General features: G+C 36.0%; 1 protein-coding gene across 2 annotated transcripts in view; it reads right to left on the minus strand.

The window, feature by feature from the left end:
* Nucleotides 1-1,290: 1,290 nt before the first annotated feature.
* The window catches only part of LOC117327037 (four-jointed box protein 1-like), a 34,392-nt gene continuing 21,006 nt past the window's right edge, over nt 1,291-14,676 (minus strand). Inside the window, exons 1-2 of one of the 2 annotated variants that reach the window (XM_033883861.1) lie at nt 13,500-13,940; nt 1,291-4,943 (exon numbers count right to left, since the gene is read on the minus strand). In XM_033883861.1, the coding sequence (XP_033739752.1) occupies nt 3,113-4,507 (1,395 nt within the window). In that variant the 5' untranslated portion in view covers nt 4,508-4,943; nt 13,500-13,940 and the 3' untranslated portion in view covers nt 1,291-3,112. Of the gene's footprint in view, nt 4,944-13,499; nt 13,941-14,676 lie in introns of those variants that run through there. The other variant, XM_033883860.1, reaches the window with a different exon arrangement.

Consider the following 14,676-nt stretch of genomic DNA (forward strand, 5'->3'; position numbering starts at 1 on the left):
TTAACACTAATAGTCCTTAATCCGTGTAAATAAACACTTAATTCGTCAGGGTTTGGAACCTTAAGGCACAGTTTTGTTATGAATTATAATCTTACAATATACGTGTATATTTAAAAGAAATTATATATTGTTTTTTTTTATTAATGTTTAAGGATGCTTGGTGCAAAAGAACATTCTTGTCAGTCAAACAAACTGTGGACGACACGCGGCAAAAATAATGACAGCAAGCTAGGTTGTTTGAATGTAAATATCAGAAACGGTTTGAAATCAAACTTTAAATAATGGATTATTTTTAATGTAGAACTATCTCATTAAATTATACAACTGTCTATGATTCGCCGAGTTAAAGATTTAAAAAGTTAGCTTTTCCGTGTGTAAAGAATACTAATAGACGTGATCATACACAAGTAATCCGAATATCCCCTGACCCTGCTACCCACCAAAAGATACGTTGACAGTTATCTTAGGTTTTGTCCGGTTTTCATTAGACGTGATGATACACGAGTAGTCCGAGTATCCCCTGACCCTATTACCCACCCATAGACACGTTTACAGTTATCTCTGGGTTTCATCCGGTTTTTATTTTGTTTGAACGGAACCATTTACTTTGATAATTTATAACTGAATGATACATAAATGTTTAATATGGGTATAATAATGGACTGCCGACACCATTAACATAAAATTAATTTAAAAGATTAAAAGGTTATCATTTCCTGTGGTTTCGGATCTTTCTATGTATCCGTATAATTATTTAAAGCGACAAATTCTTGTGTATTGTTGGTATAGCCAACGTTACCTTAAAAGGACGGTCATAAAACTGTATCCTTTCAAGAGGTAACGAAAATGACTGTCCAAGCGGAAAGGCGAGTGTTAAACTCACTAAGTTCACAGGTACGTTACGGGTACAGGCCTATTAACTTTTATACGTACGTTTTCTTAAGCAAAAAGCATGAACAGCTTACAAAACAAATCAAAATTATTCTTGTTTGAATTTTTTTTCTTAAATGAATAAATATTCATATGAAAATAAAAATATTTCTTTTTATTTGAATTTAGAGTGCAAAAATAGCTTTAAATGCTATTGAATATCAAAATAAACAACGTGTTTGTTAAGCTGTTTGCGGTTTTAAATATAAATTTCTGTGTGAAATAGCGTGAAGAGCGCGTTCTATACAACCATTACACGGCCGGGCGGGTCCTCAGTACCTCGCTAGGGTCACTTAACTCCACACAAAAGTTTAGACATAGCGTTGTGTCTCGTTAAAATCAAATACCAACCAGTTTTCATCAAGTTTCAATGTTTATTTTCTGTTATATTTATAGTCACGTGCGTATTCATCCATTTTTTCTTCTGTCATTCATATCATTTACGAAACATATTTACACATTCTTTCAAACACTCTTGATTTCTAACTACTTGAAATTAATGAATTGTTTTTCATGCACCTATGAAGTAAAGGGCGAATATACAAATTGATAAAACTTGTGCCCAATCGTTTTCTAAAACTATTTTGTAATGAAATATCTTTAAACTATTAATAAAATTCATAATACTAATACATTGATTGAAACTTTTATATTTCTTTTGTTTTTGAAGATATAACAAAATGATAAAAATATTTGTGTAGAAGACATTGATTTTAAATATGGAGTGATGAAAACCAGACTTTCCTTAGATTAGAAAAAGAAAACATTTTGCGTCAATAAATAATTCAAAAACATTTGTTACTCACAAGTTAGTATATGCGTAATAAAATGAACTCTTCAAAGCAGATAATATTTTTTTAAGTGAAACAGAAAATATTTGATTTATATTCTATGGAATATCATATCGTAACTTTCATCGTCACCCACACATGACATCTCGCTCATTCTCAATCATCAGAACGCTTTTACATTCCTCAAATACCTCGAACATACTTGCGACACTTTCAAACATTTTAATGACGTTTTAACGATATATAAACAACAGGTTAACACCATATTTGGTATTCAGCACTCACAATCCCTTTACAAGGGGAGATAATCTACAATATCACAGATATAAATAATATTCTCTTTGCATATATCACATACCAAGCATACTTTGAGTTCAGGTAACACTTATTGCGGGTGTCTTGTAGACAAAATCTACTCTTGGTAGATAAAGCATATATCTAAAATTAAAATGGACCGTTCCGGAAACTCTAAAGCAGGGTGGAATTATTTTAATACATCTCAGATGGCTTGTACATGTACTCCGTTGGAGATCATTTATCGTTATTTTTATTTATTTATTTTTTGTTTTGTTAAAAATAGTTTCTACTTCATTTTGTATTTTGTATAAAGTTATTGATTAGACTATAATTATTAAATTATCGTGAATTTAAAAACAAAATACCAATAGTGTTTAGTAGCTTTCGAAATGGTCCATTTCTCTCTCATAACTCAATTCAAAAACTATTTTACACAACCCCTGACATGACAAATATCTGGCTTTGAAATTGGTATAACTGACGGTCATATATAGCATAGGCAATGAAAGGATTGACATTGCTACTATGTTAAGTCCTGTTTTTGATTTTGTTTTTTTTTTTCTTTGACGAATCTTAAATGAAACGCCTTTTGAAAAATGTCTTGTTGACTTACCGAGATAGTCGGAAAATTAATATTTATAGATATATAATAATTTAGTTTATTTTTTCTAAAAAGATAAACACGATGTGACTTTTTCTTAAACTACCGATATCAGCTTTTGAATTCAGAGTTTATGTAAAAGTATCTGCTATTTTTTAATACAGGCTTTTTCTCATTAATTCATAATCGAAAGTAGGACTTTGTGTCAGACAGATGAGAAATAGATTACAGCCATAATATTGTCAAATCATGGAGCAATTGAAATACAAGTTTACGAAATTGAGCAAAGTATGAGATTAATGTGAAACCTGTCTAATCCGACACATTAGTATTCCGACATCATCCTTAGTCATAATGACCTTCACGTTAATCCAATTCTACCGAGAAGATGATAATACTACTAAGACACTGTATATTCCGACAAATACGTTGTTTCTGACCGTGTCGGATTAGACAGGTTTTACTGTATATTTCTAAAATAGTCAAATGATTGTTACATAAAGCGGGCTCGACAATGCTGAATTTGTTCATACACATCACTAACTCGTTGCTGTAGAATTTCCATGTTCTTTTTTGGAATGGTCGGGACAGAGGTATGTGAGGGCTCTTCCCTGACAAAAAGTTGGTGCAGTTCCTCGCCGACGTTACCAGAGAGATGTAAACGTTCAATGATATTTGCTGTACTGTTTCTAAACACACACAATGAGTTTAATAAAGATTTATGATATGATGAATATTTGTCCAAGAGCCGGTAGCCATGGAACAACCCCGACTCATTGTCCATGAAAACGAGATTTCCGTCTGTATCCCGCTCGAGATTGTGGGCGGGGCTTTCCATCATCTGACTATTCCATTGTTTGTTATGGATATTGTTGACCACGCGGTCAAGGTTAGCAATTAAATAATCAAACACTATAAGATCTGACCACTGCAACAGTTCGCACGCGCCCATGTCACCCAGTGACCCGGATGTTGGAAGGAGCGCGCGGTCGTCCCCCCGGAGGTGGACGGGTATGTAGGCAGGGTTCAGTCCCTCTGACCACCGTGTTAACACGACTACCTTATTGTCTGACCACTGGGCATTAGCCATCTCCGTATGAACTGTCCGCCAGTGGTCACTGTGAGAGTTGACCACACTTAGCACTGTTGGTAAAAGATTATTAATGCGTAGTAATCTCCCAAGATAAAATGAATAAATTTCTCCTTGAATTTGATCCGTGTTGAGACGATACCTTGCGCATGCGCGTGTCCCGTCAGACAACATGAGCAGACGATTCTGCATCCTCCCACATCCCTCACTCATTTTTACAACTTTTGAGCGGGACGATTTTTCACGCCATTGGTTTTGTTCTTTATCGGATTGTCCAGCTGGTAAACAGCTTTTTTCCAATGCAGACGACCACATTATCCCGTCAACCATGTCCGAAACAGCCTTGACCCAGGAAGCACCTCGCTGATCCTGCTTGGGGATGTCCAGCTCACTTGCCGGAGGTGAAACAATTGGCTGATTGGCGGATTGTTGCTGGTAATCTCGTGTAATATCAGGGATCGGCACAGATTTCTCCTGTAAGTGCGACTTACTTCCATTGTTTGTGGGATAAACAACGCTGTGAAGTGAATGTTTCAATCCTCTTAAAGGATAATTCTGTGTAATTCCGTTCAACCCTTCACCATTCCTTAATACATTATTAATATCGCCGTTATTTAAACCGTTCGTCAGTACCCTCTTTCGAATGTCTGGCTCCGACCCCACGAGGTCTAGTTCCAGGGCACGATGCTCCCGACCGGAAGTTGGGAGGGTGATAACCGGAAGCTGTATTAGCAGCCCCAACACAATTCCGAGTGTAAATCCAATTCCCATCATGACATACCCTGTACTCTTTCTCATACCCTGCACGGCCCACGAAAACACACAGCACAGACACACACAACACACACGGACAGTTTCGTGTCTGTTCACATTATATCCCAAAGTCACAAGCTCCGCCGCCGAAAGAAATTAAAATGAGATGTTTCACCGACGAAAAGGTCACCTTTTTCTAATTCCCTGTTGCGAACTTATTTTCACTTGAGTTGAGTTGGACTAACGTTAACTCTCAGCGTCACGGACGCTCACTTCCATGGATTGAAACGAACTCCTGGATTTTATAGTTTGCCCATGTCATATACTGGTGAGGTGTTACAAGCTGAGAATTATTCACGCTGGGTTGTGGTCAGTTTGTGGTCAGTTTGTGACCAGTGCCACCCGTCATCCGTCACGCCAATAGTTGTCCACACCTTGACACAGTAGTAGTCAGCGCCATGACACCAGATGATTCTCAGATCTGTCAAAATATAAAAAATACATCCACGTATTAAATGTCTGTCAGATGTTTATATCCATATTTCGGGTATTTTTCTTTTCCATCATTGCTTGACTATGGCATGTCATTACACCAACCGAGCTCTCACTATCAATATTAAACCCGGATCAACACATGGTCTTTAAGTCTCTCCCGTAAAGCTAATACTTTATATTGTCAACATACCATTCGCGCATGCGCGAAAGAAATCGGGAAATCAAATCAATGGAGGCTGATTAGGTGCGATTCACGAGACTCCACCCCCTGTCAGTGACCCTGTGCGACCCCTGGGATGAGGGACAAAACCAGAACCGCCATTACCTGAATATGGCCACCCGTTGTACAGGGAGCCGTGTTATTGTATCCCGTGACGTATAGGAATAGAATTAACACTATTCGTAGCTGTCACAAACGAACGTGTCAATCATGTTGGTTTATTTCGGAATGAATTCACGTTAATTAATGCATTCCAGGTGTGTGTGTGTGGCCATTATAAAACCTCTTGTAAGTCTGGAATAAAGTCGTACATTGGCCAGGACCGTCATCGCCACCAGTAATGAATAAACATTATACATTTATCGATTATAATTTACCCTAACTGCCAAGACTACCAACGAAACGGTTTATGAATATTCATCAGCAGCTGATTAAAACGTAGTTTGCCGGGGACATGTTGAGTGGTTTCATTACCACACGGCGTTTTACGGTAGATTTTTATCTGCTATTACGAGGAAAAATAAAATAGGAAGCCGAAAATGACACAACGCTCGAGCTACAAAACGCCTTAATATACAATTCAGCCGTAGATACATATGTACTTTGAAGTCGGTCTGTTCCTGTAATATTGATGTGAGTGTAATTTCTGCGGCTGTACAACTGTTTTAGCTGAGTGCGTCCATGTTCGTTAATCAGGAAACACAGCACACTCCTTTCATACACGACTGGTCCTGATCAGAGCCATATTGATACAAAATTAGAACAATGCTTCGAATTTAACTGTTTCCCTCTAAATATTTACAGAAAACGTACACACTTTTTTTATTTTAAAAATAACCGTCTAGCTGTGCTTCAGAAAATGAAAAACGCGTGTTTATTGAAGCAGAAATTTTTCACGTGAATTCATATTGAAATGCAGTGTGTTTAATGTAAATATTGAATGCAGTTAAGTTTTCTGTCGCAATGTCACAAAGGGGGCATGTGTTACTATATATTCAAAAATATAAATAAAAATGAGACTTATAGTTGTGGTCTCTCAAATCTTATGCTTAAATTCTAGTCTAGGGGTATATTTATTTTAAGTATTATAGACATAAAAACAAAACAAAAAAAACAAAAACAAACAAAAACAAAAAAACCGTGGGGAATAATAGCCGGACTACATTGAAATGTACATCTGTAATTAACAACCTGCGGGTCTATTGCAGATGAAATCGTGCACCTCACACCTGTCACACACTCTATAATTCAACAATAGCTGCAATTACATGCAATAAAATGTTAATTTCAAAGTATAAATCTCAATATGCCACATCTGTAAATATTCTTTACGTAAAAACCACCACACTAATGTGTTTGTAATAAAACTTGTATCTTAAAACTTTATTACGTGTTGAATGAGTAAACAGATTACACAAATATACAAAACGCTACTTTTAAGTGCCTGGAGATCTTTTAATCTCGTCTACGCGACCGCAAATCGTCTGTTACTGTGAGAGAAATGCGTTACGTAACTTGTCATAATAAACCTGGATGATATCACCATAAACAGTAAATCTTCTTAACAGGTAACACAAAATCACATTTGTTTATTTTCTTGTCATTCTCTTAAATTCAGTAAATCGTTACATAATATCAATATCAAACTCAGGTATTCTGAATAGTTTTACTTTCTTAATTATATGGCACCTGTCAATATTTTGACATTTAACGAAATGTGTGAGATGTTATTACATTATAAACGGATAAATCTCCTGACTTACGTGACCTGTTTAAACTAAAACGTTTATAATTTGTTTAAATTCGCTACAGTAAAAAAAAACTCGACTTTGATTGCTCCAATCGTACCTGATTTTCTCTCAGTTGGGTATATTTGTTTTGTCGGACTTAAGAGGTTGCTGTCTCGATGATCGGTGTGTGGTGATTTTTGACAGTATGAGCTGTGATACAGTATCACCAAGTTTGTATTGGGTCTACGTTTTTGTTCTGATTTAAGAAGTGGCCATTGACGTTAATGTCAAGTCCCTGTGTAAACAGAGTGGACTAGTACGAACGCGCCTACTCACCGACTGTATCAACACAGGGCTTTGTTGAATAATTGTCATGCTTTTTATAAAAAAAAAAATCAAACGTTTATGTTTTTCATTTTTCAAAGAAATCCAAGCGTTTGTTCAACTTTGTATTTTAACATACCCTCTGTGTATGAACAAAAATTGTTTTTCTTTAGTAATTTACTTTATGTCATTTAGATTTGACGAAAGGTTCCATTTAGAACCCCCATATATCATAACGCTGTGTGTATTTGCCGAACTGTTGTGGTATTTCCGTCACCACTGCCCAGATGAATATCATAAGTATTGTAGATAAAAGGGATTTTTTTTTATATATATTACAAGAAATTTTCTCAATCTTAAATAAATACAGATAGTCGTTTATAGCTGGATGGATATCAGAAAATTAAAGCAATGTTGTGATTTTAATTATGTTCAACTATCATCACTTTCCGTCGCAATTAGATACATAGATATGATGTTGAAGTTATGACTTATGATATGTTAGTTTGATAAACGCCTTGAGTGTGAGCTGCCCATGGTTTTCAGCCTCTCTCTCTTTGCGGTAAATTTATCATTTTGACGCGAAAACATTCATAAATAAATTGTATATATAAAATACATTTACCATTTTTGATTAGATATTTACCTTCATACAAACGTCATCTCTTTAACATTGCGATTAAAAGCTAGAATCAGAGACTTTTGTAGTTGTTTTATAATAAGTCCCTCACTGGAAAACAACCATGTCCCCCGACATTGTTAAACGCCCCCGACAGTTCCAACTTAAATCTAATCCAACAGGCTTTATCCATTAATAGACCATACAATCAGATAAAAGTTCGGGTCGAAATACGACACAGCCAAGGTGAGTAATGACGTGTTGGCATTCAGCCTATAAATTATGCTTGATCATCACCAGAAAAAAATGGCATATGATTTTTGATTTGAATATAACACGCACAATTTTTTCCCCAAAGCATGGGTAGCTTTAAAAAAAAATGTGTATAATTAAGTTATATGAATTGATTTTCTAAAATTATTTTCGTTTTATTTTCATTCTGTTGTGTATTCTAAAATCTTATCAGAAATTATTAATTTACTATCTGAATTTATGTGACAATATCTTTACTGCCGGAAGTAAAGTTGCCATGTTTTTATCAGAATCTTGATAAATATTCCACGTGGAAGATACAGGTGAGAATGTCACGTGTTCCATGGCGTGAATTGTCCAGTAAAGAACAAGTGAGCCGATGGAGCCCCCTTCCTTACAATGTATATATAAGATAGATTTACGTCCCTAGGTAACCCCATCCGACCCCGTCCTACCCCGGCCTGCCACAACCATTGTTGTACAAACGTTTTATATCATTCCGTTCTGTCCGCTTTATAATCATTAATTTATGTCGGGATGTTTCGTGGCTTTTGTTCGAGTGTACCCAGCATAAAGACAGGGGTCATATTACGATGTTTAATTTCAGGCAAGATACATGTACACGTATTTATTATAGGACGGAATCTTGGGTAGTTTTTTTCTTCTCCGCAGTTTGTTTCGTGGACCGTGACAATTTAACTCCTATGCCGGGGAGAAAACTCATTTACTTGAAAGTCTGAAACATTTTACGATCTTAAAAGAAGCTTTGAATGGTTTTTCAAGCTAAGTCTTTTCTCCTACCCGGAATTAGTGAAATTTTATTATCGAATATGTTTGAACTTGATACCTCTGAGCCCATCGTTTATATGTAAATGTAAAAGCTATCTTGTCCTGGATGAGATCCGTGAAGAGGTAGCCGTCCCAAATTGTCCTCAATAAGGCTGTATCCACGAACATAAAAACATGCTATGATGAATAGTGTTATCAATTTCATGTACTTTATACAAGCAGGCGGGAGGTTACGCACTTGCATTATGACATGAACTCATTTTTGATACACTACGGTCAAATCCGGGACCAATTTCCACTATGCTTAAAATAATGCTGTCTATGTATTTTTTTATGTTTTGTGGGTAGGTGGTTGAGAGAGTGAGAGCGTGTGGGTGTGAGTGGGTGAGGGTGTGCTAGCCGCTAGGGTGCTTATTATATATGGTTGTTACATTTTAGTGATAAGTTGTAAAACTTAAGCTTATAAAAGAAACTGAAACTAAGTTAAAATGAATTCAGTAGACACTTGTTGCACTGATCACATTCTGACACCATCAGAGTGGCACTCTCAAAATAATGATGTAATTAACGCTAATTATCAGACCGAAAGTTGCATACAGATTATAGAGGAAAGACACAATATAATATTCACTTAACATTTAAAAGATACACTTAGAAGTTCAAATTTTTAGAAGGTAGCCACATTCTACCGCAGAACGATATATACAATGTATGTAACTGGTTGATTGATATGATGGTATGATTGTCAAACACTATTGTATTGTATTGTATTGTATTGCATTGCATTGCATTGCATTGTATTGTATTGTATTGTATTGTATTGTATACTCTCCTATGTGCCTTGTAACACAAGGAAATAAAATAATCTGAATATGTAGGGAAAATAAAAATCCGTGACATTTCTGATAAAGTGTGATAACAATAAAGTGTATTGTATACAATGAATACGTTTGGAATCCGCGAATCTAACAGAATAACAGACTTGCCAGTATAAGAGAAGTATTTAACTATCTTGGTACAGGAAACCGGGGAACTGAAATACCTGTATACATTCTCAAATGTGTGTACTGTGTTAGGGAGGAAAATTTGATAAATGGGAATGTTTGAAACTTGATACTAAAAATATGAATATCAATACTACAATAATTTATAATATCAAATACCATTATCAAAATCGTCGGTACATTCCGGTCCTGTCATAAATCCTAACAAAGAGTTGCAGATCACCCCGGAAAACCCATTGAAGGCAAATATAGGCTATTCAACGACTAGATCTCCTTTATAAGGCAAAGTGCTTTTCAATTAATCATTCTTTTATTAAATAAATCGAATATGCTATGATTTCCCCCATATTTAACCAGGAAATTCAAACGTTTATCGAAATGCGTCCGTATAAAACGTCTAAACGTGAGTTAACCTGCAGGTACTTGCAAGGTACAGTTTACATCGTAAATCAATTAACAGTCATATTATCACATTTGGTAATCATATTATCACACATATTTCAATAACTTGAGAATTTAATACGAAAGAAAAGAAAACATATCTTTTATAAAAAATGATTGGATACATTTTATATTGTAAGCTAATTCTTAACGGTAATGTGCACGATTGCACTTAAAAGATACTTTTTAAAAAGTGAAATATATAATTTGAAACAGAAAACTATTTCAATATTCCTTTTTCTAATCTTAAGTTTTAAAAAGAATTAATATGATAATTACCATGTGTTGATTCCAAGAAAATAACAGTTGGCTAGCCTTGATGAGTTTTATCTTTCCACAATCTGTGACCTTTTGGTGTTAAATAATTCCGTTAAAAGTAAAGATCTTTGAATGATAACATTGATGTTCGTCTTAAACTCTGAACTTCGCTGTAGATTCCCCTAAACACAGGTGGCATCACCCGTTCAATCAGGTAAGCCGATAAATTAATTTGTTCTGTCGAGCAAAACAAAGAGGTGTTAATAGCTATTTAATTTTCTTTTCAAACATCGCTTGGCTTGTGACACGTACCTGTATGTGACGAGACAAGTTTGAAGGCCGGTTAACGACAGTATTCATAGAGTATATTTCTAATGTCAAAACGCTCCACTGAAGAATAGGTCTTTATACAGGTGAAACTAATTAGGAATACAAAAACTAAATAATTGACGAGCTTGTATGACTACTCAATGTTGACACCTGAAGATGGATGGAAAGCATGTGTGAAATTCAAAATGGAATAGATTTAACGCCAATTCATCAATTGATAAAGTAGATAATTAAAACCGAATCTGATTATCTTTCATTAAGGCGATAATTTGTATTGTTAATGTATCGGCTAGGGACCCCATATCTACATGTATGTACGTACAATAGTATATAAAAATGCTAATAAAACTGTCAATATAGTTTGAATGAAATAAAATGTGATTTTATCTGAAATTTGTAAAATACATATTATATCCCAAAATCAAACCAATGTAAGAGTTGTATTGAATCTCACAGGGACTTTGAGAAACTCATACCTTATAAACATGGACACGTTCTGGGAGAGACGAGAGCCTGTGTCACTTATAGAATTTAAGCTATTGTTCTTAAAGGACCTAAAGGTGTAAAATATTTCTATTTCAAAATAAATTTTGTCCGTTTTTTCATTTTAAGTGTATAAAGACGAGTCTGTCCTACCTCAAAATTACATGTACAGAAACAAATCCTTTAAGCGTAATAGGAAATTTTCTTTAATAGTACGCAGGTATCTGGACTCAAAAATCTCATAATGATTCCAGATATGTATAGGGTGTGGGATTTTTCGGAGATCAAAAATAAAAAAGAAGATAAACCATGTGTTCAGATGAAACGATAAATAAATCTTTTGCCTTTATGGTTTATTTTCGCAGAAAATTCGACAGGCAAAACATACGGAGGTCGTCCATCCTGAAAAAGTTTATTGCCTGGTGTAGAACGTGGTGTGTCCGAAACTGACCAAGCGAGACGGACTATCTCTCTCAAACGGACTCTCACTCAATCCGGCCAATAATTAGCATTTCCTCGACCACACGCTGGGACGACAGGTCCGGTGAAACAAACATTCTTTGTCGCGAACAGATGACAATGTCCAATAATATCCATATAATGAACCCCCGTGACAATGCTGGACCCTCGCTGGCCGGAGTGTCGGCCATTTTCAGCGCATTGTTGTCCATGCGTTTGGAGTGACCGCGACAGGACCTGTCTCTCTGGCTATTTAAGGCGTGAAGTGGCCTTGTTATCGCCTGCTATCGAATCTGTTATCGCTTGTTATCACCTTAACTCTCACACCCTGATAAAATTATTCCGGAATCCGGATTGTCCGACTTTTTAATTATTTAACCACTTAGCACCTTATCAAGCAGGATTTTCTTCAAGAGAATGGCCACTCATATTTGACAAAAGTGCTTCAGACTTTTTTACGTTTTCAATTATCGCAGACAACTGACGTGCCGCAAACAATTTGACACTCGATACGACATTGTACGGGATTGGCGATTTTTATTTCTTATTGTTGAAATATGAATGTCAACCAACGTAAAAAGTCTAAAGTGTAAATTATACAGTGCATACCTCACCATCTTGTTCAAACATGTTGCTGAACCAACTGTTGCAGCATGGGAACGCCATGTGATTTCCGTGACAAGTACTCGTTAGTCTGACGCAGAAGGCAGTGTTTTATGAATTTGAATTTTGAAATGTATTTGTTTCATATTAAGGGGTTATGCACCATTCACCCCGGTCACTGGGCGTGGTTCTACAGACTATCGGACTCACAATATCACTATATTCAACAAGCAAAATCATTTGAATTGATATTTTCTTCGTTTTTAATATTACAGGCCCCGATATGTTTCATCAAAGTTCCTTAGCATAACGAATTCACTTAAAATCTCCCAAATGAAAGAATTATTGGATTCAAGGTAGACATCTTAGTTAAATATCTCACCTTGAATTCTGCTGTTATGCTTTTCTATGAAAGATTTTAAGTTAAGGAATTTATTTTTTTATTTTTCCAAAAATATTGATGAAACTGGGGCAAGAACTCAGATATGAATATTCAGACAAGGATTCATCGGACATCAGGTAAAATCCTCCTTGTCTTTAAACAAAGTGAAATATGACATTTAATAGATTCCAATTAATTTAAAACTCTAAAATAGTTTTTTGTGATAGTCCTTGTATGTGTCCTCGTACCGAGCGACATGACCCGGGTTCGAATCCCTTAAACATCTAACAACAACTGAGCCATGCAGGTCCCAAACACAAACAGTTAATGACCATGGACCAAAGGAATACAAATCATTCTTATACATAAGTTTTACAAACAATATTTCAATGAAATTAATTAAAATATTCGTCCAAAATCTCCACAAGTTTTCTCTGTAACACAACCACCCGTTTAAAACTACCAAGGCTGACGTAAAAAGACACGGCCTATACATTTATAACATTTTCTTTCAGATCGAGTATATAAATTAGGTTTTTGTTGACGTACGAAATGGCGATGAACAGCCCATTGATAGGAGTTTCTCGGGATACGTTACGACAATGTTGAGTGGCCTTACAAAGCCCCCTACCAACAATGGGACCTTACCTTATACTGACGATACAACCAGGCCTTGGTGAGGTTCGATTTATGAGGTTCCTTCCAGAGTATTTCTCCTTATTAAATTGACTCTGAATAATCCACATTGGTTGGTAGAAATTTGTTTTCTCCAATTCAAAGTCGAAAACGTTTTGAACGCTTGTTAAAAGCACGGACTCGTATCACAATATATGTCCGTGTAAAAACGGAGACCGCATCACATCCAAGTAACGTTTCGTGTTTTGAGAATGGACTAAAATGAAAATTGATAGACAAATTATCCGGTTTTTAGATAGGTTTTTGTAGTTAATTGCATATTCATAAAAAACAGTCTCGTGAACCACGGTATTTCAGCCTTGTATTCGCATCCACCCATGTATATGTCCACGGGCCATCTGTCTCAGTAGACAAAACAGATCACCATATACACGAACACAGCTGGTAATAAAAAAACCAACAAGGACCCGACTGGTCCCAAACACCGGCCCAGTTACAGTACCGTACCGACAGGGCGGGCCTATCAAAGAGTTTATAAACCCCTGCTGGATGGCGATTCGATGGCGTTTTATGTCGCAACAATATCGTCACTATTTTTTTGTTTTTGTTACGATTGGATAGAAAATTGGGCTTATAGAGTTACAGTGGGAACCTATTCCTAAATAATAATATACCTCGAACCAATAGGGCAGATTTCACGTGTCACTGCGCTGGAACGCAGTCGTTTACCGGGAACAATCGTCGTCTTACACGCCGTCTCGCTGAGAGGGCGCCACGGGTCAGTACCTAACCAATGTACCCGGGCGCGCAACCGTATACCCAACAGCGTACACCTATATACACGCTATTATTCCTAAAATCCATCCGTATCAGGTTTTAATGGGTAAGCGATTACCAGAGATAAACATTTCATTCAAGGCGTTTATGAATACCTATGTGATATTAGATGGATATTCTAAACATTTGTATGTTAAATTCTTTTATCAACGACTGGGAAATATTCCAGAGGTTATCGCAAATACTGATCATTGTCTGGCATCGGTGATCTATAGCCACGGACACGAAATTCTATTACAGGTTCTAGGTAATATGCCATAAAATTGGATCTTGTCGCGTATAAAAAAAACAAAGCACGCGTGTTTTTTTTTTCCTTTAACAAAACGACAACATTTAATTTACAAGATGGCGA

This window comes from Pecten maximus, chromosome 5 (assembly GCF_902652985.1).
Source record: "Pecten maximus chromosome 5, xPecMax1.1, whole genome shotgun sequence".
Lineage (NCBI taxonomy): Eukaryota > Metazoa > Mollusca > Bivalvia > Pectinida > Pectinidae > Pecten > Pecten maximus.